We start from the raw sequence: 23,216 nt of genomic DNA, 5'->3' as shown, positions 1-23,216 counted from the left end.
CAGGTATTAATACTCCTCCACTACCTGTATGTCCCTGAACAACACCCAGGTATTAATACTCCTCCACTACCTGTATGTCCCTGAACAACACCCAGGTATTAATACTCCTCCACTACCTCTATGTCCCTGAACAACACCCAGGTATTAATACTCCTCCACTACCTCTATGTCCCTGAACAACACCCAGGTATTAATACTCCTCCACTACCTCTATGTCCCTGAACAACACCCAGGTATTAATACTCCTCCACTACCTCTATGTCCCTGAACAACACCCAGGTATTAATACTCCTCCACTACCTCTATGTCCCTGAACAACACCCAGGTATTAATACTCCTCCACTACCTGTATGTCCTGTCTAGATGTGAACAGACTATTCCCTTATAGCCACTCTGTAGGATACAGATGTAAACAATAGAGCAAATGCATCACATCCAAATATCACTTGATTATCTGTAGTGCTGGAGGAATGACGAAACACACAGAGAAAACACACAGAGACAGAGTTTGAGAGTGTGTTCATTCAGACTGACATACTCTACATTTAAACAGACACACTATATATTCAATTCATGGTAATTCATTAAATAAATAAATAATTTAGTTCATGTGGCATAAAAAAACACATTTAAAAAATAGAAGTCAAATGTCGGAGCAGAGTGTGTGCTCTCATGAACTTTAGGTCAATGTGATTTGAAATCTCTTTCCACCCTGGGAGCAGTGGTAAGGCTTCTTGTCTGTGTGTTCCCTCATGGTCTTTCCCTAACTGGGTAAATATCTTTCCACACTGGGAGCATTGAAAACATTTTATCAGGTCTGGATTCTTTCATGTTCTTTCAGTCGCCTTAACCAGGTAAATCTCTTTCCACACAGAGAGCATTGATGAGGCTTCTCTCCAGAATTAATTTTCTTATGTATTTTCATGCTCCCAAATAAGGTAAATCTCTTTCCACATTGAAAGCATTGCTAAGGCTTCTCTCCTGTGTGTGTCCTCTCATGTCTTTTCAGATTCCCTAACTCTGAAAAACTATTTCTGCACAGAGAGCAGTGGAAAGGCCTCTCTCCTGTGTGTGTCCTCTCATGTCTTTTCAGATGTCTTACCTGGGTAAAAGCATTTTCACATTGGGAGCAGTGGTATGGCTTCTCTCCGGTGTGCAGTCCCCTGTGTTTTTTCAGGCTACCTAACTCTGTAAAACTCTTTCCACAATGGAAGCATTGATGAGGCTTATCTCCTGTGTGTGTCCTCTCATGTCTTTTCAGGTCACCTAACCAGGTAAAACTCTTTCCACATTGAGAACATTGGTAAATCTTCTCTCCAGTGTGTATTCTTTCATGCTCCTTTAGGTTCCATAACCACCTAAAACTCTTTCCACACTGGGCACAATTGTAAGCCTTCTCCCCTGTGTGCATTCTCTTATGCGTTTTCAGGTTCCATAACCTGGTAAAATTCTTTCCACACTGGGAGCAGTGGAAAGGTTTCTCTCCTGTGTGAATTTTCTTATGCTCAATCAGGCTCCCTAACCGGGTAAAATTCTTCCCACACTGTGAGCAGTGGAAAGGTTTCTCTCCTGTGTGTGTTCTCTCATGTTCTTTCTTGTGTTCTAAACGTGTGAAATTCTTTCCACATTGGGAGCATTGAAAAGGTTTCTCTTCTGTGTGTGTTCTCTCATGTTCTTTCTGGTGTTCTAATCGGGTAAAACTCTTTCCACACTGGGAGCAGCGATGAGGCTTATCTCCTATGTGTGTTCTCTCATGTCTTTTCAGGTGCCCTAACCGTTTAAAACTCTGTTCACACAGGGAGCAATGGTAAGGCTTCTCCTCTGTGTGCAATTTATTATGCTCTTTCAGGTTCACTAACTGGCTAAATCGCTTTCCACAGTGGGAGCAGTGATGAGGCTTCTCTCCTGTGTGTGTTCTTTCATGTCGTTTCAGGCTGTCTAACCGGGTGAAACTATTTCCACACAGAGAGCAGTGGAGTCGTCTTGCTGGTTTGGACATCTCTGGCTCTGGTTCCTCTGAGTCTGGTCTCTCTCCTGCCAAAGACAGATTATTTAGTTTAACAGAGAGATCAGGGTCTATTCAATAGAAATGAAACAGAAGCAAATGGTCTGAAATGGAGAGGGAAGAAACAGGGAGGGTTTTTGTCTTCTGTTTGCAACACCTTTTGCTACAGTGTAGACTAATGAATATGACCCTGAATTAAACCTCCACACGATAAAAGGCAGATTCCACCCCCGGAGAATATTTTTGTTATCTCAGATTCTCTTTCTGAGAAAATCAGGATGAAAGTGGCCATTTTAGACCTCTACATGCCTCCTGTCAGACCCCATGACCTCTGACCCCTACATGATACAGACAACATCTGGTCATTATACTGTCAGACCCCATGACCCCTACATGATACAGACAACATCTAGTCATTATACTGTCAGACCCCATGACCTCTGAACCCTACATGATACAGACAACATCTAGTCATTATACTGTCAGACCCCATGACCTCTGACCCCTACATGATACAGACAACATCTAGTCATTATAATGTCAGACCCCATGACCTCTGAACCCTACATGATACAGGCAACATCTAGTCATTATACTGTCAGACCCCATGACCTCTGAACCCTACATGATACAGACAACATCTAGTCATTATAATGTCAGACCCCATGACCTCTGAACCCTACATGATACAGGCAACATCTAGTCATTATACTGTCAGACCCCATGACCTCTGAACTCTACATGATACAGACAACATCTTGTCATTATACTGTCAGACCCCATGACCTCTGACCCCTACATGATACAGACATCTAGTCATTATACTGTCAGACCCCATGACCCCTGACCCCTACATGATACAGACATCATCTAGTCATTATAATGTCAGACCCCATGACCCCTACATGATACAGACATCTAGTCATTATACTGTCAGACCCCATGACCCCTGACCCCTACATGATACAGACATCATCTAGTCATTATACTCCTCATATGGACACAATTTTGCACGTACTTTTATTAAACAAAAAAAAAATGAATATCTCAAAAGTAACCCTTTTTGATTTTGCTAATTTTTAGACAGGGGCACCTCCAAAATGATTGGCACCCTCGATAAAGATGAGTAGAAAAATACTATGAAATAAATTATGCAAATACTGAGCTATACTATAGTCTCAAAGAAAATTATATTATTTTATACAAATACAATTGTTCAGAGAAAGAGATTTTGTTTAACATGTAGTATGTTTTCTTCTCAAAAAGACAGGGGTCCAAATTATTGGCACCCCTGTTGTCTAAAGTTTAGTATATGTTTAGTACATGGTCCCATATTCCTAGCACGTAATGATTACATTAAGCTTGTCACTCTACAAACTTGTTGTACGCATTTCCGGTTTGTTTTGATTGTGTTTCAGATTATATTGTGCCCAATAGAAATGAATGATAAATAATGTATTGTGTCATTCTAGTCTAACTTTTATTTTAAATAAGAATATAATATGTTTCTAAAACACTTCTACAACCTCTCTTTTAGCTGATCATGGACTACAGGAAACGGGAATGGAGGGCCGAGCACTCCCCCATTCACATGGAGGACCGATATAGCAGGCGGTGTCAGAGGAAGGCCCTCAAAATGATCAGACTCCAACCACCAGAATCATAGATTGTTCTCTCTGCTACCAGGTGGTGTCAGAGGAAGACCCTCGAAATGATCAGACTCCAACCACCAGAATCATAGACTGTTCTCTCTGCTACCAGGCGGTGTCAGAGGAAGGCCCTCAAAATTGTCGAAGACTCCAGCCACCCAAATAATAGAAAGTTCTCTCTGCTACCAGATGGCAAGTGGTACCGATGCACAAAGTCTGGAACCAACAGGACCCTGAAGAGCTTTTGTCGAGGATGATGGGAGGTCCTCCATCTTCACTCTGTTGTGTTATTCCTCTTCCCATGTACATCCTTTATGTGTGCTTCATTGATCTGTAATCTGGTCTGTTGCTTGGACAGGTTCCGTTGTTTTCAGGTTAATATATGATGTCCATTTTGTCAAGCTATTTACAAAAGGGTTCAGTTTCAAGCAAATTGTCACTTATTTTTTTCCATGTTGTGGATGTTGTTGGTCCAGTCCAGGAGGTATTGGAGGTGATGGATGTTGTTGGTTCAGTCCAGGAGGTATTTGAGGTGATGGATGTTGTTGGTCCAGTCCATGAGGTATTGGAGGTGATGGATGTTGTTGGTCCAGTCCAGGAGGTATTTGAGGTGATGGATGTTGTTGGTCCAGTCCAGGAGGTATTGGAGGTGATGGATGTTGTTGGTTCAGTCCAGGAGGTATTTGAGGTGATGGATGTTGTTGGTCCAGTCCAGGAGGTATTGGAGGTGATGGATGTTGTTGGTCCAGTCCAGGAGGTATTTGACGTGATGGATGTTGTTGGTCCAGTCCAGGAGGTATTTGGGGTGATGGATGTTGTTGGTCCAGTCCAGGAGGTATTTAAGGTGATGGATGTTGTTGGTTCAGTCCAGGAGGTATTTCAGGTGATGGATGATGTTGGTCCAGTCCAGGAGGTATTGGAGGTGATGGATGTTGTTGGTTCAGTCCAGGAGGTATTGGTGGTGATGGATGTTGTTGGTCCAGTCCAGGAGGTATTGGAGGTGATGGATGATGTTGGTCCAGTCCAGGAGGTATTGGAGGTGATGGATGTTGTTGGTTCAGTCCAGGAGGTATTGGAGGTGATGGATGATGTTGGTCCAGTCCAGGAGGTATTGGAGGTGATGGATGTTGTTGGTCCAGTCCAGGAGGTATTAGAGGTGATGGATGTTGTTGGTTCAGTCCAGGAGGTATTGGTGGTGATGGATGATGTTAGTCTAGTCCAGGAGGTATTAGAGGTGATGGATGATGTTGGTCCAGTCCAGGAGGTATTGGTGGTGATGGATGTTGTTGGTCCAGTCCAGGAGGTATTGGTGGTGATGGATGTTGTTGGTCCAGTCCAGGAGGTATTGGAGGTGATGGATGTTGTTGGTCCAGTCCAGGAGGTATTAGAGGTGATGGATGTTGTTGGTCCAGTCCAGGAGGTATTAGAGGTGATGGATGTTGTTGGTTCAGTCCAGGAGGTATTGGTGGTGATGGATGATGTTAGTCCAGTCCAGGAGGTATTAGAGGTGATGGATGTTGTTAGTCCAGTCCAGGAGGTATTGGTGGTGATGGATGTTGTTGGTCCAGTCCAGGAGGCATTGGAGGTGATGGATGTTGTTGGTCCAGTCCAGGAGGTATGGTGGTGATGGATGTTGTTGGTCCAGTCCAGGAGGTATTGGTGGTGATGGATGTTGTTGGTCCAGTCCAGGAGGTTTTGGTGGTGATGGATGATGTTGGTCCAGTCCAGGAGGTATTGGAGGTGATGGATGTTGTTGGTTCAGTCCAGGAGGTATTGGAGGTGATGGATGATGTTGGTCCAGTCCAGGAGGTATTGGAGGTGATGGATGTTGTTGGTCCAGTCCAGGAGGTATTAGAGGTGATGGATGTTGTTGGTTCAGTCCAGGAGGTATTGGTGGTGATGGATGTTGTTGGTCCAGTCCAGGAGGTATTAGAGGTGATGGATGTTGTTGGTTCAGTCCAGGAGGTATTGGTGGTGATGGATGATGTTAGTCCAGTCCAGGAGGTATTAGAGGTGATGGATGTTGTTAGTCCAGTCCAGGAGGTATTGGTGGTGATGGATGTTGTTGGTCCAGTCCAGGAGGCATTGGTGGTGATGGATGTTGTTGGTCCAGTCCAGGAGGTATGGTGGTGATGGATGTTGTTGGTCCAGTCCAGGAGGTATTGGTGGTGATGGATGTTGTTGGTCCAGTCCAGGAGGTATTGGTGGTGATGGATGATGTTGGTCCAGTCCAGGAGGTATTGGAGGTGATGGATGTTGTTGGTTCAGTCCAGGAGGTATTGGAGGTGATGGATGATGTTGGTCCAGTCCAGGAGGTATTGGAGATGATGGATGTTGTTGGTCCAGTCCAGGAGGTATTAGAGGTGATGGATGTTGTTGGTTCAGTCCAGGAGGTATTGGTGGTGATGGATGTTGTTGGTCCAGTCCAGGAGGTATTGGTGGTGATGGATGATGTTGGTCCAGTCCAGGAGGTATTAGAGGTGATGGATGTTGTTGGTGTTGTTGGTCCAGTCCAGGAGGTATTGGTGGTGATGGATGTTGTTGGTCCAGTCCAGGAGGTATTTGAGGTGATGGATGTTGTTGGTCCAGTCCAGGAGGTATTGGAGGTGATGGATGTTGTTGGTTCAGTCCAGGAGGTATTTGAGGTGATGGATGTTGTTGGTCCAGTCCAGGAGGTATTTGAGGTGATGGATGTTGTTGGTCCAGTCCAGGAGGTTTTGGAGGTGATGGATGTTGTTGGTCCAGTCCAGGAGGTATTTGAGGTGATGAATGTTGTTGGTCCAGTCCAGGAGGTATTAGAGGTGATGGATGTTGTTGGTCCAGTCCAGGAGGTATTGGTGGTGATGGATGATGTTGGTCCAGTCCAGGAGGTATTAGAGGTGATGGATGTTGTTGGTTCAGTCCAGGAGGTATTGGTGGTGATGGATGATGTTAGTCCAGTCCAGGAGGTATTAGAGGTGATGGATGTTGTTAGTCCAGTCCAGGAGGTATTGGTGGTGATGGATGTTGTTGGTCCAGTCCAGGAGGCATTGGTGGTGATGGATGTTGTTGGTCCAGTCCAGGAGGTATGGTGGTGATGGATGTTGTTGGTCCAGTCCAGGAGGTATTGGTGGTGATGGATGTTGTTGGTCCAGTCCAGGAGGTATTGGTGGTGATGGATGATGTTGGTCCAGTCCAGGAGGTATTGGAGGTGATGGATGTTGTTGGTTCAGTCCAGGAGGTATTGGAGGTGATGGATGATGTTGGTCCAGTCCAGGAGGTATTGGAGGTGATGGATGTTGTTGGTCCAGTCCAGGAGGTATTAGAGGTGATGGATGTTGTTGGTTCAGTCCAGGAGGTATTGGTGGTGATGGATGTTGTTGGTCCAGTCCAGGAGGTATTGGTGGTGATGGATGATGTTGGTCCAGTCCAGGAGGTATTAGAGGTGATGGATGTTGTTGGTGTTGTTGGTCCAGTCCAGGAGGTATTGGTGGTGATGGATGTTGTTGGTCCAGTCCAGGAGGTATTTGAGGTGATGGATGTTGTTGGTCCAGTCCAGGAGGTATTGGAGGTGATGGATGTTGTTGGTTCAGTCCAGGAGGTATTTGAGGTGATGGATGTTGTTGGTCCAGTCCAGGAGGTATTTGAGGTGATGGATGTTGTTGGTTCAGTCCAGGAGGTATTGGTGGTGATGGATGATGTTAGTCCAGTCCAGGAGGTATTAGAGGTGATGGATGTTGTTAGTCCAGTCCAGGAGGTATTGGTGGTGATGGATGTTGTTGGTCCAGTCCAGGAGGCATTGGTGGTGATGGATGTTGTTGGTCCAGTCCAGGAGGTATGGTGGTGATGGATGTTGTTGGTCCAGTCCAGGAGGTATTGGTGGTGATGGATGTTGTTGGTCCAGTCCAGGAGGTATTGGTGGTGATGGATGATGTTGGTCCAGTCCAGGAGGTATTGGAGGTGATGGATGTTGTTGGTTCAGTCCAGGAGGTATTGGAGGTGATGGATGATGTTGGTCCAGTCCAGGAGGTATTGGAGGTGATGGATGTTGTTGGTCCAGTCCAGGAGGTATTAGAGGTGATGGATGTTGTTGGTTCAGTCCAGGAGGTATTGGTGGTGATGGATGTTGTTGGTCCAGTCCAGGAGGTATTGGTGGTGATGGATGATGTTGGTCCAGTCCAGGAGGTATTAGAGGTGATGGATGTTGTTGGTGTTGTTGGTCCAGTCCAGGAGGTATTGGTGGTGATGGATGTTGTTGGTCCAGTCCAGGAGGTATTTGAGGTGATGGATGTTGTTGGTCCAGTCCAGGAGGTATTGGAGGTGATGGATGTTGTTGGTTCAGTCCAGGAGGTATTTGAGGTGATGGATGTTGTTGGTCCAGTCCAGGAGGTATTTGAGGTGATGGATGTTGTTGGTCCAGTCCAGGAGGTATTGGAGGTGATGGATGTTGTTGGTCCAGTCCAGGAGGTATTTGAGGTGATGAATGTTGTTGGTCCAGTCCAGGAGGTATTAGAGGTGATGGATGTTGTTGGTCCAGTCCAGGAGGTATTGGTGGTGATGGATGTTGTTGGTCCAGTCCAGGAGGTATTGGTGGTGATGGATGTTGTTGGTCCAGTCCAGGAGGTATTGGAGGTGATGGATGTTGTTGGTCCAGTCCAGGAGGTATTGGAGGTGTCTTGGCGTACAGCACTCGGCAGTCCCTTTCTGTGAGTTTGTGTGGCCTGCTACTTCGCAGCTGAACCATTGTTGCTCCGAGACGTTTCAACTTCACAATAACAGCACTTACAGTTGACCGGGGCAAATCCAGCAGGACAAAAAATGTTACAAACTGACTTATTGGAAAGGTGGCATCCTATGGCGGTGCCACGTTGAAAGTCATTGAGCTCTTCAGTATGGGCCATTCTATTGCCAATGTTTGTCTATGGAAAATGCATGGCTGTGTGCTCAATTTTATACACCTGTCAGTGTGGCTGAAATAGCTAAATCCACAATTTGAAGGGGTGTCCACATACTTTTGTATATATAGTGTACTTTGTATCTCTCATTTACTCAAGTGTTTCCTTACTTTGGCAGTTACCTGTAGAATGGATGGAGAGGTATCGCTCGAGTCGCAACAAAATGGAATATAAAGTTGAGGATAAAGTTCATGTGTCCAACATTAAAGACTTTTCCGTTTCTAAAAAGACATATTTGGGTGTTTTTGGAGCCTTTGTCCATGTTTGTTCAGAACCCCCATACTGCACAACAAGGAGGAGGAAATGAACTGATGGCAGAGGGCATTTGAAATGATTTCACTATTGGATTAATATCTAATATCAGGATAGTGGAAATACATGCATTTTAAAGAGCAACTTATTTATATTTTACTTCAATGTGGTTGCACTCTGCTTGTTGTTTCAGCACAGAAGGATTGGGGAGGAGCAGAGGGACCGGTCTGTCTGACACGGAAAGAGAGAGTAGCCAAACCTACTTGAGCAAATGTGTTTTTCCATATAACCTTTATTTAACTAGGCAAGTCAGTTAACCTCTCTAGGGGGTGTGGGATGCTACCGTCCCACCTGGCCAACTTCCAGTGAAATTGCAGAGTGCCAAATTCAAAAACAGAATTACTCATTATAAAAATTTATGAAACATACAAGTGTTATACATCGGTTTAAAGATGAACTTCTTGTTAATCCAACCACGGTGTCAGATTTCAAAAAGGCTTTATGGCGAAAGCAAACCATGCGATTATCTGAGAACATCGCCCAGCAGACAAATCATTACAAACAGTAACCAGCCAAGTAGAGGAGTTACACAAGTCAGGAATAGCGATAAAATGAATCACTTACCTTTGATGCTCTTCATATGGTTGCACTCCCAAGACTCCATGTTACACAATAAATGTTTGTTTTGTTCGATAATGTCCCTCTTTATATTCAAAAACCTCTGTTTTGTTGGTGCGTTTTGTTCAGTAATCCATTGGAACAATGCGCGGTCACAACAGACAGACGAAAAATCAAAAAAGTACCATAAAAGTTTGTAGAAACATGTCAAATGATGTTAATAATCAACCCTGAGGTTGTTTTTGTCATAGATAATCAATCATATTTCAACCGGACAATAGCTTCGTCAATAGAAAAGGAAAAACAAGACGGTCCCGGTCATGCGCAGGACTCGTGTCTGGAAATTTCCACTGTCCTCTCATTGAAAGTGGTGTTTCTCCCTCATTTTTCAGAGTAATAGCCTGAAACAATGCCTAAAGACTGGCCACATGTAGTGGAACGCATAGAGATCGTGAACTGCGTCATAAGTCTTTGTATGGTGGATAGGCTTTCAATGGAAAAACAGGCATTTCAAAATAATAGCACTTCCTGGATGGATTTTCCTCAGGTTTTCGCCTGCCATATCAGTTCTGTTATACTCGCAGACATTATTTTAACAGTTTTGGAAACTTTAGAGTGTTTTCTATCCAAATCTACCATTTATATGCATATCCTAGCTTCTGGACCTGAGTAGCAGGCAGTTTACTTTGGGCACGCTTTTCATCCAAAATTCTGAATGCTGCCCCCTACCCTAGTGAGGTTAATTAAGAACAAATTCTTATTTACAATTGACGGCCTACCGGGAACAGTGGATTAACTGCCTTGTTCAGAGGCAGAATGAAAGATTTTCACCTTGTCAGCTTAGGGATTCGACCTTTCGGTTACTGGCCCAACGCTCTAACCACTAGGTTACCTGCCGCAATGGGTTATCTATCATCTCATCTGGTAGTGTCTGTTTTGACTACATCAAATCGGAGTAAAGAAGCTAGCTAGATAGCAAGGCTAATTGAGGCTATTTTTCTGTATTACCTGTCCATGTCTACAACAGCCTACCTGTTGGTTGATAATTGTAGCCGTCTCGTTGTCATTTAGCTAACTTAACTGTAATTGTAAAACACATTTCACTATAGGACTAATATCCAGATTTTTACACATGGAGTCTCTTACTGTAAAGCTGCTCTGATTGGCTGACAACAAGAAGATACACGCATGAAAAGTGTGTTGGCCACCGGTATGTCTATTTTACAGGGAGCACTCAGAAATACTGGAATAAAAATTGTCTATCCTTGTATCCTTGTGTATTGAAATGTCACAGAGAATGTAAGGTTATTTGATGTAAAGAATATTCAAATAACTGTGTCCATCCCTAGTCAATGGTTGGGGTAAGTTTCTCAAGAACAAGTGTCTGGACCCTTCTATAACATGCCATTTACATCAAAAATATACATTTGGTTGTAAAAAAAAGAAAAAGCACAATTCTCCTTTAATATGGATGTGACCAATTGAAAGCACAATCTCTGGGACACCAATCACACTATTTAACTAAACGCTGAACACTGTTCTGTCGTACTGAATGCACCCCTGAATAACATATTCAAGTGTAAAACGTCAGTAGAAAGACTCTTAAAAATCATACATTAGTTGAACTGCAGAGTTGGTGCTTCTGTTTTTAATATAGTACTCACTAGTGTTAATCAGATCTCCAGTCTCCTCTTCCTCTCTAAAATGTCCTTTCACTTTTTTCACTATAACAGCCTCCTCTTCCATTCTGAAAGCTTCTACCTCCTCTTCCACTGTGACAGCCTCTGGAATTCTGTGATATTTTGGCATCTGGATCAGAATGATCCTATCAGATTATTTTCTGGAAAAAAACTGTAGAGCCTGTGCTGCCTTTATCTGTGCATTTCTCCCCACTGTAGCCTGGTCAAGTACAACACCCAGGTATTAATACTCCTCCACTACCTCTATATCCCTGAACAACTCCCAGGTATTAATACTCCTCCACAACCTGTATGTCCCTGAACAACACCCAGGTATTAATACTCCTCCACTACCTCTATGTCCCTGAACAACACCCAGATATTAATACTCCTCCACTACCTGTATGTCCCTGAACAACACCCAGGTATTAATACTCCTCCACTACCTATATGTCCCTGAACAACACCCAGGTATTAATACTCCTCCACTACATGCAGAGAAAACACACAGAGACAGAGTTTGAGAGAGTCTTCATTCAAACTTACGTATTCTACATTTAAAACAGACATACAATATGTTTTATTACATTCTGTATAATTGAGTTAATGTGGCATAAAAAAAAACATTTAAAATATAGAAAACAAATGTCGGAGCAGAGTGTGTGCTCTTGTGAACTTTAGGTCAATGTGATTTGATATCGCTCTCCACCCTGGGAGCAGTGGTAAGGCTTTTAGTCTTTGTGTTCCCTCATGGTCTTTCCCTAACTGGGTAAATCTCTCTCCACCTGGGGTGCAGTGGTAAGACTTTTTGTCTGCGTGTTTCTTCATGGTCTTTCCCTAACTGGGTAAATATCTTTCCACACTGGGAGCATTGAGAACATTTTATCAGATCTGGATTCGTTCATGTTCTTTCAGTCGCTTTAACTAGGTAAATCTCTTTCCACATTGCGAGCATTGATGAGGTTTCGCTCACGAATGTATTTTCATGCTCCCAACCCGGGTGAATCTCTTTCCACAGTGTAAGCATTGCTAAGGCTTCTCTCCTGTGTGTGTCCTCTTATGTCTTTTCAGATCACCTAACCAGGTAAAACTCTTTCCACATTGAGAACATTTGTATATCTTCTCTCCAGTGTGTATTCTTTCATGCTCCTTTAGGTTCCATAACCGGGCAAAATTCTTTCCACACTGGGAGCAGTGGAAAGGTTTCTCTCCTGTGTGAATTTTCTTATGTTCATTCAGGCTCGCTAACCAGGTAAAATTCTTTCCACACAGGGAACAGTGGAAAGGTTTCTCTCCTGTGTGAATTCTCTTATGCTCATTCAGGCTCCCTAACCGGGTAAAATTATTTCCACACTGGGAGCAGTGGAAAGGTTTCTCTCCTGTGTGTGTTCTCTCATGCTTTTTCTGGTGTTCTAATCGGGTAAAACTCTTTCCACAATGGGAGCAGTGATGTGGCTTATCTCCTATGTGTGTTCTCTCATGTCTTTTCAGATTCATTAACTGGCTAAAACTCTTTCCACAGAGGGAGCAGTGGTGTGGTCTTGCTGGTTTGGACGTCTCTGGCTCTGGTTCCTCTGTGTCTGGCCTCTCTCCTGTCAAAAACAGATTATTTAGTATAACAGAGAGATCAGGGTCATGTTCAATAGAAATTAAACTGAAGCAAACGGGCCGAAACTGGGAGGGACAAAATGGGGAGGGTTTTTGTCTTCTGTTGCAAAACCTTTTGCTACTGTGTGGACTAACGAACATGACCCTGAATGAAACCTCACCACCTGCTAAATACATTATTTACCATTCATTTCTATTGGGCTTAAAATAATAACCCCCATTTTTTTAAATATGTTTTCTAAGCAATTACAATAAAATAATATAATTTCCCCTATATTATTTAATAAAATACAAATAGGATTTATTTTTAAACATAAATTTGTCGAGGATGATGGGAGGTCCTCCATCTTCACTCTGGTGTGTCATTCCTCTTCCCATGTACATCCTTTATGTGTGCTTCATTGATCTGTAATCTGGTCTGTTGCTTGGACAGGTTCCGTTGTTTTCTGGTTAATATATGATGTCCATTTTGTCAAGCTATTTACAAAAGGGTCCAGTTTCAAGCAAATTGTCACTTATTTTTTTCCATGTCGTGGATGTTGTTGGTCCAGTCCAGGAGGTATTGGAGGTGATGGATGTTGTTGGTCCAGTCCAGGAGTTATTGGAAGTGATGGATGTTGTTGGTTCAGTCCAGGAGGTATTTGAGGTGATGGATGTTGTTGGTCCAGTCCAGGAGATATTAGAGGTGATGGATGTTGTTGGTCCAGTCCAGGAGGTATTGGAGGTGATGGATGTTGTTGGTTCAGTCCAGGAGGTATTTGAGGTGATGGATGTTGTTGGTCCAGTCCAGGAGGTATTGGAGGTGATGGATGTTGTTGGTCCAGTCCAGGAGGTATTTGAGGTGATGGATGTTGTTGGTCCAGTCCAGGAGGTATTGGAGGTGATGGATGTTGTTGGTTCAGTCCAAGAGGTATTGGAGGTGATGGATGTTGTTGGTCCAGTCCAGGAGGTATTGGAGGTGATGGATGTTGTTGGTTCAGTCCAGGAGGTATTTGAGGTGATGGATGTTGTTGGTCCAGTCCAGGAGGTATTGGAGGTGATGGATGTTGTTGGTCCAGTCCAGGAGGTATTTGAGGTGATGGATGTTGTTGGTCCAGTCCATGAGGTATTAGAGGTGATGGATGTTGTTGGTCCAGTCCAGGAGGTATTTAAGGTGATGGATGTTGTTGGTTCAGTCCAGGAGGTATTTCAGGTGATGGATGATGTTGGTCCAGTCCAGGAGGTATTGGAGGTGATGGATGTTGTTGGTTCAGTCCAGGAGGTATTGGAGGTGATGGATGTTGTTGGTTCAGTCCAGGAGGTATTGGAGGTGATGGATGTTGTTGGTTCAGTCCAGGAGGTATTGGAGGTGATCGTCAGTGTCTCGTTATTGTTTTCATTCTTGCGGCTAGAAAGATATTACACAGCAGTTTGTCTGTGTTGTTGAGTGTTTCTGGAGTAATTCCAGGATATATTATGTTATCTGTTATTTGTTGTCCACTTTTACAAAAAATCTGTTTGAGTTCCGAGATGACGGCTGCCCCAGAAGGTTGTATATTGGCGGCATGTCCAGATACAGTCTGTGAATGGTTGGCTTCTGATTGGCCACAGTTTCTCCAGCATGTGTTTCTTGTGGAATATTTTGCTTTAGTTGTTGGTTATAAAAAAAGGGTACAGTGTTTCCAGCAGGATCATTATCCAGGATGTTGAGTTTGTGGTGGTGTGGGTACTACATATTATTATAATTATCCAGTCTTCTGTGATAATGTAATGGGTACTACATATTATTATAATTATCCAGTCTTCTGTGATAATGTAATGGGTACTATATATTATTATTATTATCCAGTCCTCTGTGATAATGTAATGGGTACTATATTTTATTATTATCCAGTCCTCTGTGATAATGTAATGGGTACTATATATTATTATTATTATCCAGTCCTCTGTGATAATGTAATGGGTACTATATTTTATTATTATTATCCCGTTCTCTTCTGTGATAATGTAATGGGTACTGTCATCACTGGAGGATGATAGTCCGTTGTAGATTGTAGAATTGAATTTAGATTTTGTTTTCCTTTTGATTATTTGAGTTTATTGTTGGAGGAATTGAATCTGAAGGCCTCTTTTTTTGTCTAGCTGGTATGTAATTTAAGGTTGTTGTAGTTGGAGATCTTTGTGGGCTATACTCAGCCTTGTCTCAGGATAGAAAGTTGTTGGTCTGTTAATATCCTTCTCGTGGTGTGGGGGCTGCGCTTTGGCAAAGTGGGTGGGGTTATATCCTGCCTGGTTGGCCCTGTCTGGGGGTATCATCAGATGGGGCCACAGCTGCCCATGTGCCAGGGGTCAGTCTGATATATCTGGTGCAATTCTCCTGTCTTATCTTGTGTCCTGTGTGAATTTAAGTATGCTCCCTGTAATTCTCTCTCTCTCCCCCCCCTTCACTGAGGACCTGAGCCCTGGGACCATGCCTCAGGACTACCTGGCCTGATGACTCCTGGCTGTCCCCAGTCCACCTGGTCGTGCTGCTGCTACAGTTTCAACTATTCTGCCTGTGGCTAGGGAACCCTGACCTGTTCACTGGAAGTGCTACCTGTCCCGGACCAGCTGTTTGACTCCCTCTCTCTCTACTGCACCTGCTGTCTCGACCTCTGAATGGTCAGCTATGAAAAGCCAACTGACATTTACTCCTGAGGTGCTGACCTGTTGCACCCTCTATAACCACTGATTATTATTTGACCCTGCTGGTCATCTATGAACATTTGAACATCTTGAAGAACAACCTGGCCTTAAATGACTGTGTACTCTTATAATCGCCACCCGGCACAGTCAGAAGAGAACTGGCCACTCCTTAGAGCCTGGTTCCTCTCTAGATTTCTTCCTAGGTTCCTGCCTTTCTAGGGAGTTTTTCCTAGCCTCCGTGCTTCTACATCTCCATTGCTTGCCGTTTGTGGTTTTAGGCTGGGTTTCTGTACAGCACTTTGTATTTATTATGGATCCCCATTAGCTACTCTTCCTGGGGTCCAGCAAAATTAAGGCAGTTATTTTACATCTGCTGATGTAAAAAGGGCTTCATAAATACATTTCATTGATTGATCTTCCTAGAGCTGGTTGCCTGGGCAAACTGAGCAATCATGGGAGAAGGGCCTTAGTCAGGGACATGACCAATAACCCAATGGTCACTGACAGAGCTCCTCTCCTCTGTGGAGATGGGAGAACCTTCCAGAAAGAAAACCATCTCTGTAGCACTCCACCAATCAGGCCTTTATGGTAGAGTGGCCAGAAGGAAGCCACTCCTCAGTAAAGGGCACATGACAGCCCACTTGGAGTTTGTTAAAAGGCACCTAAATGACTCTCAGACCATAAGAAACAAGATTCTCTGGTCTGATGAAACCAAGTTTGAACTCTTTGGCCTGAATGCCAAGCATCATGTCTGGAGTAAACCTGGTACCATCCCTACGGTGAAGCACGGTGGTGGCAGGATCATGCTGTGGGGATGTTTTTCAGTTGCAGGGACTGGGAGACAAGTCAGGATTGAGGGAAAGATGAACCGAGCACAGTACAGAGAGATTCTTGATGAAAACCTGCTACAGAGTGCTCAGGACCTCAGACTGGGGTGAAGGTTCACCTCACAACAGGACAATGACCTTAAGCACACAGCTAAGACAACAAAGGAGTGGCTTCGGGATAAGTCTCAATGTCCTTGAGTGGCCCAGCCAGAGCCCGGACTTGAACCCGATTGAACATCTCTGGAGAGACCTGAAAATAGCTGTGCAGCGACGCTCCCCATCCAACCTGACAGAGCTTGAGAGGATCTGCAGAGAAGAATGTGAGAAACTCCCCCAAAAACAGGTGTGTATTGTAGTAGGGCTGGGCGATAAATCAATATCAATAACAGGTTATCACTTCCCTCAATAACGATATAAAAACATTTGGATAATTATTCTATATCGACATTATGGAAAACGTAGGTACAGCAGTCCATTTCACCTCTGTGACACAGCAGAAACGTGCGGAGAAGTGACAATATGCACGTGGAGACACGCCCACTAAAAACCACTTAGCACCGAGTAGAGTCGCCACTATTAACCAGGAAAAATGAGTGATGTAGGCGAAAACGGTGGCAGTGATAGCCATGGAGAAGGAGCAGCTTCCAACAAAGAAATGATTGATTAAAAAAAGGGTTAAACTGTTTCAGTAATTTGGAAGTGGTTTGGCTTTTTGAAGTCTGACAAAGAGCAGAGCAATGTTCAGTGCAAATTGTGCGGTAGACAGGCGGCTACCAAGTCTGGTAATACGACAAACCTTTTTCACCATCAGAAGCAAAATCACTCTTAGGAACATGCAGAAAGTTTGAGTTTGCGCCACGGTATTGATAAACGGCCCTCAAACACCAGCCAATCTAGGGATGTTTGCCCGAAGCAGTCAACACTGACAGTGTTTATGCCCTACGAGCAAACATCGAAAAGACACAAAAGACATCACACATGCCGCTATGCATTGCATTGCTAAGGACATGCTACCAATTAGCACAGTCGAAAAGGAAGGTTTCAAGAGGCTTATGAATTTAATTGACCCCAGGTACGTGCACCCTGACCGCAAACATTTCTCTCACACCGCACTCTACACCGAGTGTAGGGAAAAGGTTGAGGAACAGCTCAAGACAGATTTGACTTATTTTGCTACTAATACTGATCGGTGGTCTAGTCGCACATCAGAGTCTTATATTAGCCTCACTACCCATTATACTGACAAAGACTGGAATCTACCCACTCTACTGACAAAGACTGGAATCTACCCACTATATTGGCAAAGACTGGAATCTACCCACTATCCTGACAAAGACTGGAATCTACCCACTCTACTGACAAAGACTGGAATCTACCCACTATACTGACAAAGACTGGAATCTACCCACTCTACTGGCAAAGACTGGAATCTACCCACTCTACTGACAAAGACTGGAATCTACCCACTATCCTGACAAAGACTGGAATCTACCCACTCTACTGACAAAGACTGGAATCTACCCACTATACTGACAAAGACTGGAATCTACCCACTCTACTGGCAAAGACTGGAATCTACCCACTCTACTGGCAAAGACTGGAATCTACCCACTCTACTGGCAAAGACTGGAATCTACCCACTCTACTGACAAAGACTGGAATCTACCCACTATACTGACAAAGATTGGAATCTACCCACTCTACTGGCAAAGACTGGAATCTACCCACTCTACTGGCAAAGACTGGAATCTACCCACTATCCTGACAAAGACTGGAATCTACCCACTCTACTGACAAAGACTGGAATCTACCCACTATCCTGACAAAGACTGGAATCTACCCACTCTACTGACAAAGACTGGAATCTACCCACTCTACTGACAAAGACTGGAATCTACCCACTCTACTGGCAAAGACTGGAATCTTCTAAATAAATGCCTTCAAACATCATACTTTCCCGACGACCACACGGGTGAAGCTATAGCAGAGGGGCTCATTGACGCTCTCGCCTCCTGGGGACTCAGTCAAGACAGACAGGTCTGCATTACAACGGATAATGGTGCGAACGTGGTGAAGGCCGCTCAAATCAACAAACGGACCCGACTGCAATGTTTTGGACATCATCTGCACTTGGCCATTGGTAAGTAACATTGTCAATTGTGTATATTGAAGTGATTGGTTAGATGAAACTAAATGTGCATTTTCTTTCCACCAACTGATAAAGTAAAATATTACATTTGTACATAACTAAAGGGATTATTGTAATTAACATTTTATTAAAATATCTTGATTCCTCTTAGAGAGAGTGAGTAGAGACAAAAGGGTGGATCGAGCAATTGGAGTGTGTAAGAAAGTGGTAGGTGCCTTTTCCTATTGGTGGAAAAAGAAGAGAGACCTGACAGTCGCTCTAAAAGAACACCACCTACCCCAGCACAAGTTGGTGACAGTCACCTACCAGGTGGGATCACGTCAATACATGGTGCACAGAGTACTGGAGCAGGAGAAAGACATTTCACAGGTCTTGTCCAGAGACAAGAAGACCTGGCACTTAGCTCCCACCGATACAGATGTTATTGAGTCCATCAACCAGGCATTGACCCTCCTCCTAGAATTCCCTGATGCTCTGTCTGGTGAGTCTTATGTCAGTGTGTCTTACCTGAAGCCAGTACTACACCTGTTCAATACAGAGGTCATGAAACCTGATGATGGTGAAACAGAGCTCACCCTAACCATCAAAACGGTAGTCATGGACTATCTGAATGAGAAATATGATGACCTAGCCAGAGATGACCTCCTGGACAGGGCCTCGTTGGTCAACCCTCCGTTTAAAACACATTACATCAAAGAGGAGAAGGTGGGCCACATAAGAGCTGTCTCAGAGAGGGTCAACGAGGGACATGAAAACCCAAGCCCAGCACAGGGAGACGTTGATGCTGCTTCACCACAACTGACAGATAAAAAGAGAAAAGTCACTGGGCAGTTTTTTCAAGAAGCGATGCTCCACCACCACAGGTCTTACTGAAATCCAGCTGGTAGACAAGGAGCTCAGCTGCTACATTCAGTCTCCTGATGCTGACAGTGAAACCAATCCACTGGACTGGTGGAAGAGCCACAAAAAAATAAACCCCAAGTCAGCCACCTGGCAAAGCGCTACCTGTGCATTCCTGCGACCTGCTCCCCCTCAGAGCGTGTTTTTAGCGCAGGTTGCAACATAGTGACCTTCCATAGGGCAGCTTTAAAGCCAGAGACCGTAGACAGACTTGTCTTTCTTGCTTGTAACTTGTAAGACAACACCTACGCCAACTTCAACTGTGATGTACCATTAGGCTAACAGTTATAATGCTTATTGACTTGCACTATTTTATTTTTTGTGAACATTTATTTGCCATATCGCCCAGCCCTAGCTTGTAGCGTCATAACCAAGAAGACTTGAAGCTGTAATCGCTGGCAAAGATGCTTCAACAAAGTACTGAGTAAAGGGTCTGAATACTCATGTAAACAGTACATTTCAGTTTCAGCTTTTTTTTCCATTATGGGTTATTGTGACGTCATTATGGGGTATTGTGACGTCATTATGGGGTATTGTGACGTCATTATGGGGTATTGTGACGTCATTATGGGGTATTGTGACGTCATTATGGGGTATTGTGACGTCATTATGGGGTATTTTGACGTCATTAGGGGGTATTGTGTGTAGATTGATGAGGGGAAAAACAATTTAATCAATTTTAGAATATGGCTGTAACGTAACAAAATGTGGAAAAAGTAAAGGGTCTGAATTCTTTCCGAATACACTGTGTGTGTGGCGAGTGCGGGTGTGTTGGAAGATGGGGTGCCCGTGTGTTTGTGTGATTGGGAAAGTGCGATGAGTGAGTATGGAAAATGGCTGCAATTGCCAGAGCCCATGTGTGTCTGTGAGCAGAAGTCGTGACAGAGCGAGAGTCTTCACCTTTGCACAGAGATGGGATATACATTTTTAAATAACTATATAACGTTTGTTTATTTTTTGTCCTGAAGGAACGCTGCCAACACTATATCCTAGACACCAACCTGACCCACCCACCAAGGAGAAGTCCTCATCTGTTTTACAGGCCTAATGAATGTAGTCTACGCAGCCAAGACAAAAAGGTGAACGCTGTCAGAAACCCACTAAAGCAGCACCACCCACTCAATAGTCTGAGCTTCCTGGCAGGGTTGGTCCTACAAAGTCGAAGCCCCCGGATGGGAGAGCATAATATACAAGGATTTTCTCAAAGCTGTTAAAGAGAACCTTGACGACCTCGTATCTAGCCCGAGGGGATTCTGGTGGGGAATCCCCTCCACCGAAGGTGCTTGGGAAGATGTGTCACAACGGGGGATAACTAAAGAAAGATAACCAAAGTAAAATATACTGTCAGTAAAATGTATATTGTAGAAGCTGTGAGTAGAAGCCTAATTATTGTTGTCCATTAGTTTACTTCAATTAATGGAGGAGTGGAAAATAATAATGAAGGAAAAAGTATATTTTTTAAAACTACAGGACCAGTCAAAAGTTTCAGAACACCTAATCATTCAAGGGTTTTTCTTTATTTGTACTATTTTCTACATTGTAGAATCATAGTGAAGACATCAACACTATGAAATAACACATATGGAATCATGTAGTAACCAAAAAAGTGTTAAACAAATCAAAATATATTTTAGATTCTTCAAAGTAGCCACCCTTTGCCTAGATGACAGCGTTGCACATTCTTGGCATTCTCTCAACCAGCTTCATGAGGTAGTCACCTGGAATGCATTTCAATTAACAGGTGTGCCTTGTTAGAAGTTAATTTGTGGAATTTCTTTCCTTCTTAATGCATTTGAGCCAATCAGTTGTGTTGTGACAAGGTAGGGGTGATTTACAGAAGATGCCCTATTTGGTAAAAGACCAAGTCCATATTATGGCAAGAACAGCTCAAATAAGCAAAGAGAAATGACAGTACATCATTACTTAAAGACATGAAGGTCAGTCAATCCGGAACATTTCAAGAACTTTGAAAGTTTCTTTAAGTGCAGTCGCAAAAAAACATCAAGCGCTATGATGAAACTGGCTCTCATGAGGACCGCCACAGGAAAGGAAGACCCAGAGGAGACTGCATGAATCAGGCCTTCATGGTCGAATTGCTGCAAAAAAAAACACTACTAAAGGACACCAATGAGAAGAATAGACTTGCTTGGGCCAAGAAACATGAGCAATGGACATTAGACTGGTGGAAATCTGTCCTTTGCTCTGATTTGACATTTTTGGTTCCAACGGTTGTGTCTTTGTGAGATGCAGAGTAGGTGAACGGATGATCTCTGCACGTGTGGTTCCCACCGTGAAGCATGGAGGAGGAGGTGTGATGGTGTGGGGTGCTTCGCTGGTGACACTGTCTGTGATTTATTTAGAATTCAAGGCACACTTAACCAGCATGGCTACCACAGCATTCTACAGTGATACGCCATCCCATCTGGATAGGGCTTAGTGGGACTATTGTTTGTTTTTCAACAGGACAATGACCCAAAACACCTCCAGGCTGTGTAAGGGCTATTTGACCAAGAAGGAGAGTGATGGAGTGCTGCATCAGATGACCTGGCCTCCACAATCCCCTGACTTTAACCCAATTGAGATGGTTTGGGGTGAGTTGGACCGCAGAGTGAAGGAAAAGCAGCCAACAAGTTCTCAGCATATTTGGAAACTCCTTCAAGACTGTTGGAAAAGCATTCCAGGTGAAGTTAGTTGAGAGAATACCAAGAGTGTGCAAAGCTGTCATCAAGGCAAAGGGTGGCTAAAATATATTTTTGATTTGTTTAACACTTTTTTGGTTACTACATGATTCCATGCGTGTTATTTGATAGTGTTGATGTCGTCACTATTATTCTACAATGTAGAAAATAGTACCAAAAACAAAACTGGAATGACTAGGTGTGTCCAAACCTTTGACAGGGTACTGTGTGTGTGTGTGGGTATATATTATATACATTTACAGGAACATATATGGGGGATTGGAAATGATGCAGACGATTACATTGATAAAAGCCACAATCTAGAATATTAAAGCTGAATCAAAGATTGCTTATTCAACAATTCCTACAGTACTGAACATATTCCTGTGTAGAACTACAGTAGAATACCCCTTAAAAAACACATTAGTTAAACAAGTCCAGAGTTTATGCCTCTGTTTTTAAAGATAATACTCACTGGTGTTATTCAGGTCTTCAGTCTCCTCATCTTCAGTCTCCTCATCTTCAGTCTCCTCCTCTTTCACTCCCAAAACGTCTTCCTCCTCCTCTTTTATTGAGATAGCCTCCTCTTCCTCTTTCACTCCAAAAGGTTCTTCCTCTTCTTTCACTACATCATCCTCCTTTTCTCTCAATGCTATAGCCTCATCTTCCTCCTTTTCTCTCAATGCTATAGCCTCATCTTCCTCCTTCATAATTCTAAACGGTTCTACCTCCTCTTCCTCTTTCACTCCAAAATGTTCTTCCTCTCCATCCACTGGAATATCCTCCTCTTCTTCTTTTACGATGATGTTCAGCCCCAGAGCTTCTTTCTCCGACCAGCAGACCTCTTCTTTAGCAAGGGGCGAGTAATTTTGTGAACTCATGGTCGGGGATGTTAGCTAGCTAGCGACTAGAATAGTGATAGAGTCAATTTAACAAATTAACAAATGTCATATAACAAGCAAATTAGGTTTGTTAACTAGTAAATACGTAAACAGAATGTCAAAAACACAGATGAATATACACAAGATTGGTCTAAATCACTTCAACGTTTCGGGTTGTATGTTTGCTAGCAAGCTACCGAGGTGGTTGAATCCAATCCTGTTGTCGCTGTTGAAGAAGCCTCCTGTCCACTAGATTATACGTCACGCAAGAAGCATCACCTGAAATACTCACATCGCCATCTGCTGACTGGAGTGGGCAACACAGATTGGAACAAAATCTCCATTACAATCTTTATTCTGTCAAGCAATGTC

The 23,216-nt window shown here is 43.5% G+C and overlaps 2 protein-coding genes across 2 annotated transcripts; both read right to left on the bottom strand.

Moving 5' to 3' along the window:
- Window positions 1-502: 502 nt before the first annotated feature.
- On the bottom strand, window positions 503-11,135 carry LOC115177678 (zinc finger protein 239-like). Its single transcript, XM_029738626.1, has 2 exons — window positions 11,123-11,135; window positions 503-2,034 (listed from the first exon to the last, which is right to left on the bottom strand). Exon 2 carries the CDS (start codon window positions 1,997-1,999, stop codon window positions 968-970), a length of 1,032 nt encoding a protein of 343 aa, XP_029594486.1. The 5' UTR covers window positions 2,000-2,034; window positions 11,123-11,135; the 3' UTR covers window positions 503-967.
- Window positions 11,136-11,656: 521 nt separating this feature from the next.
- LOC115177693 (gastrula zinc finger protein XlCGF17.1) lies at window positions 11,657-22,785 on the bottom strand. Its single transcript, XM_029738642.1, has 2 exons — window positions 22,439-22,785; window positions 11,657-12,729 (listed from the first exon to the last, which is right to left on the bottom strand). The coding sequence occupies exons 1-2, from the start codon at window positions 22,671-22,673 to the stop codon at window positions 12,167-12,169; spliced, it is 798 nt and encodes a 265-aa protein (XP_029594502.1). The 5' UTR covers window positions 22,674-22,785; the 3' UTR covers window positions 11,657-12,166.
- Window positions 22,786-23,216: the final 431 nt, after the last annotated feature.

The sequence above is a fragment of the Salmo trutta genome, chromosome 38, assembly GCF_901001165.1.
Source record: "Salmo trutta chromosome 38, fSalTru1.1, whole genome shotgun sequence".
NCBI lineage: Eukaryota > Metazoa > Chordata > Actinopteri > Salmoniformes > Salmonidae > Salmo > Salmo trutta.
This window is presented reverse-complemented; position numbering and strand designations above follow the sequence as displayed.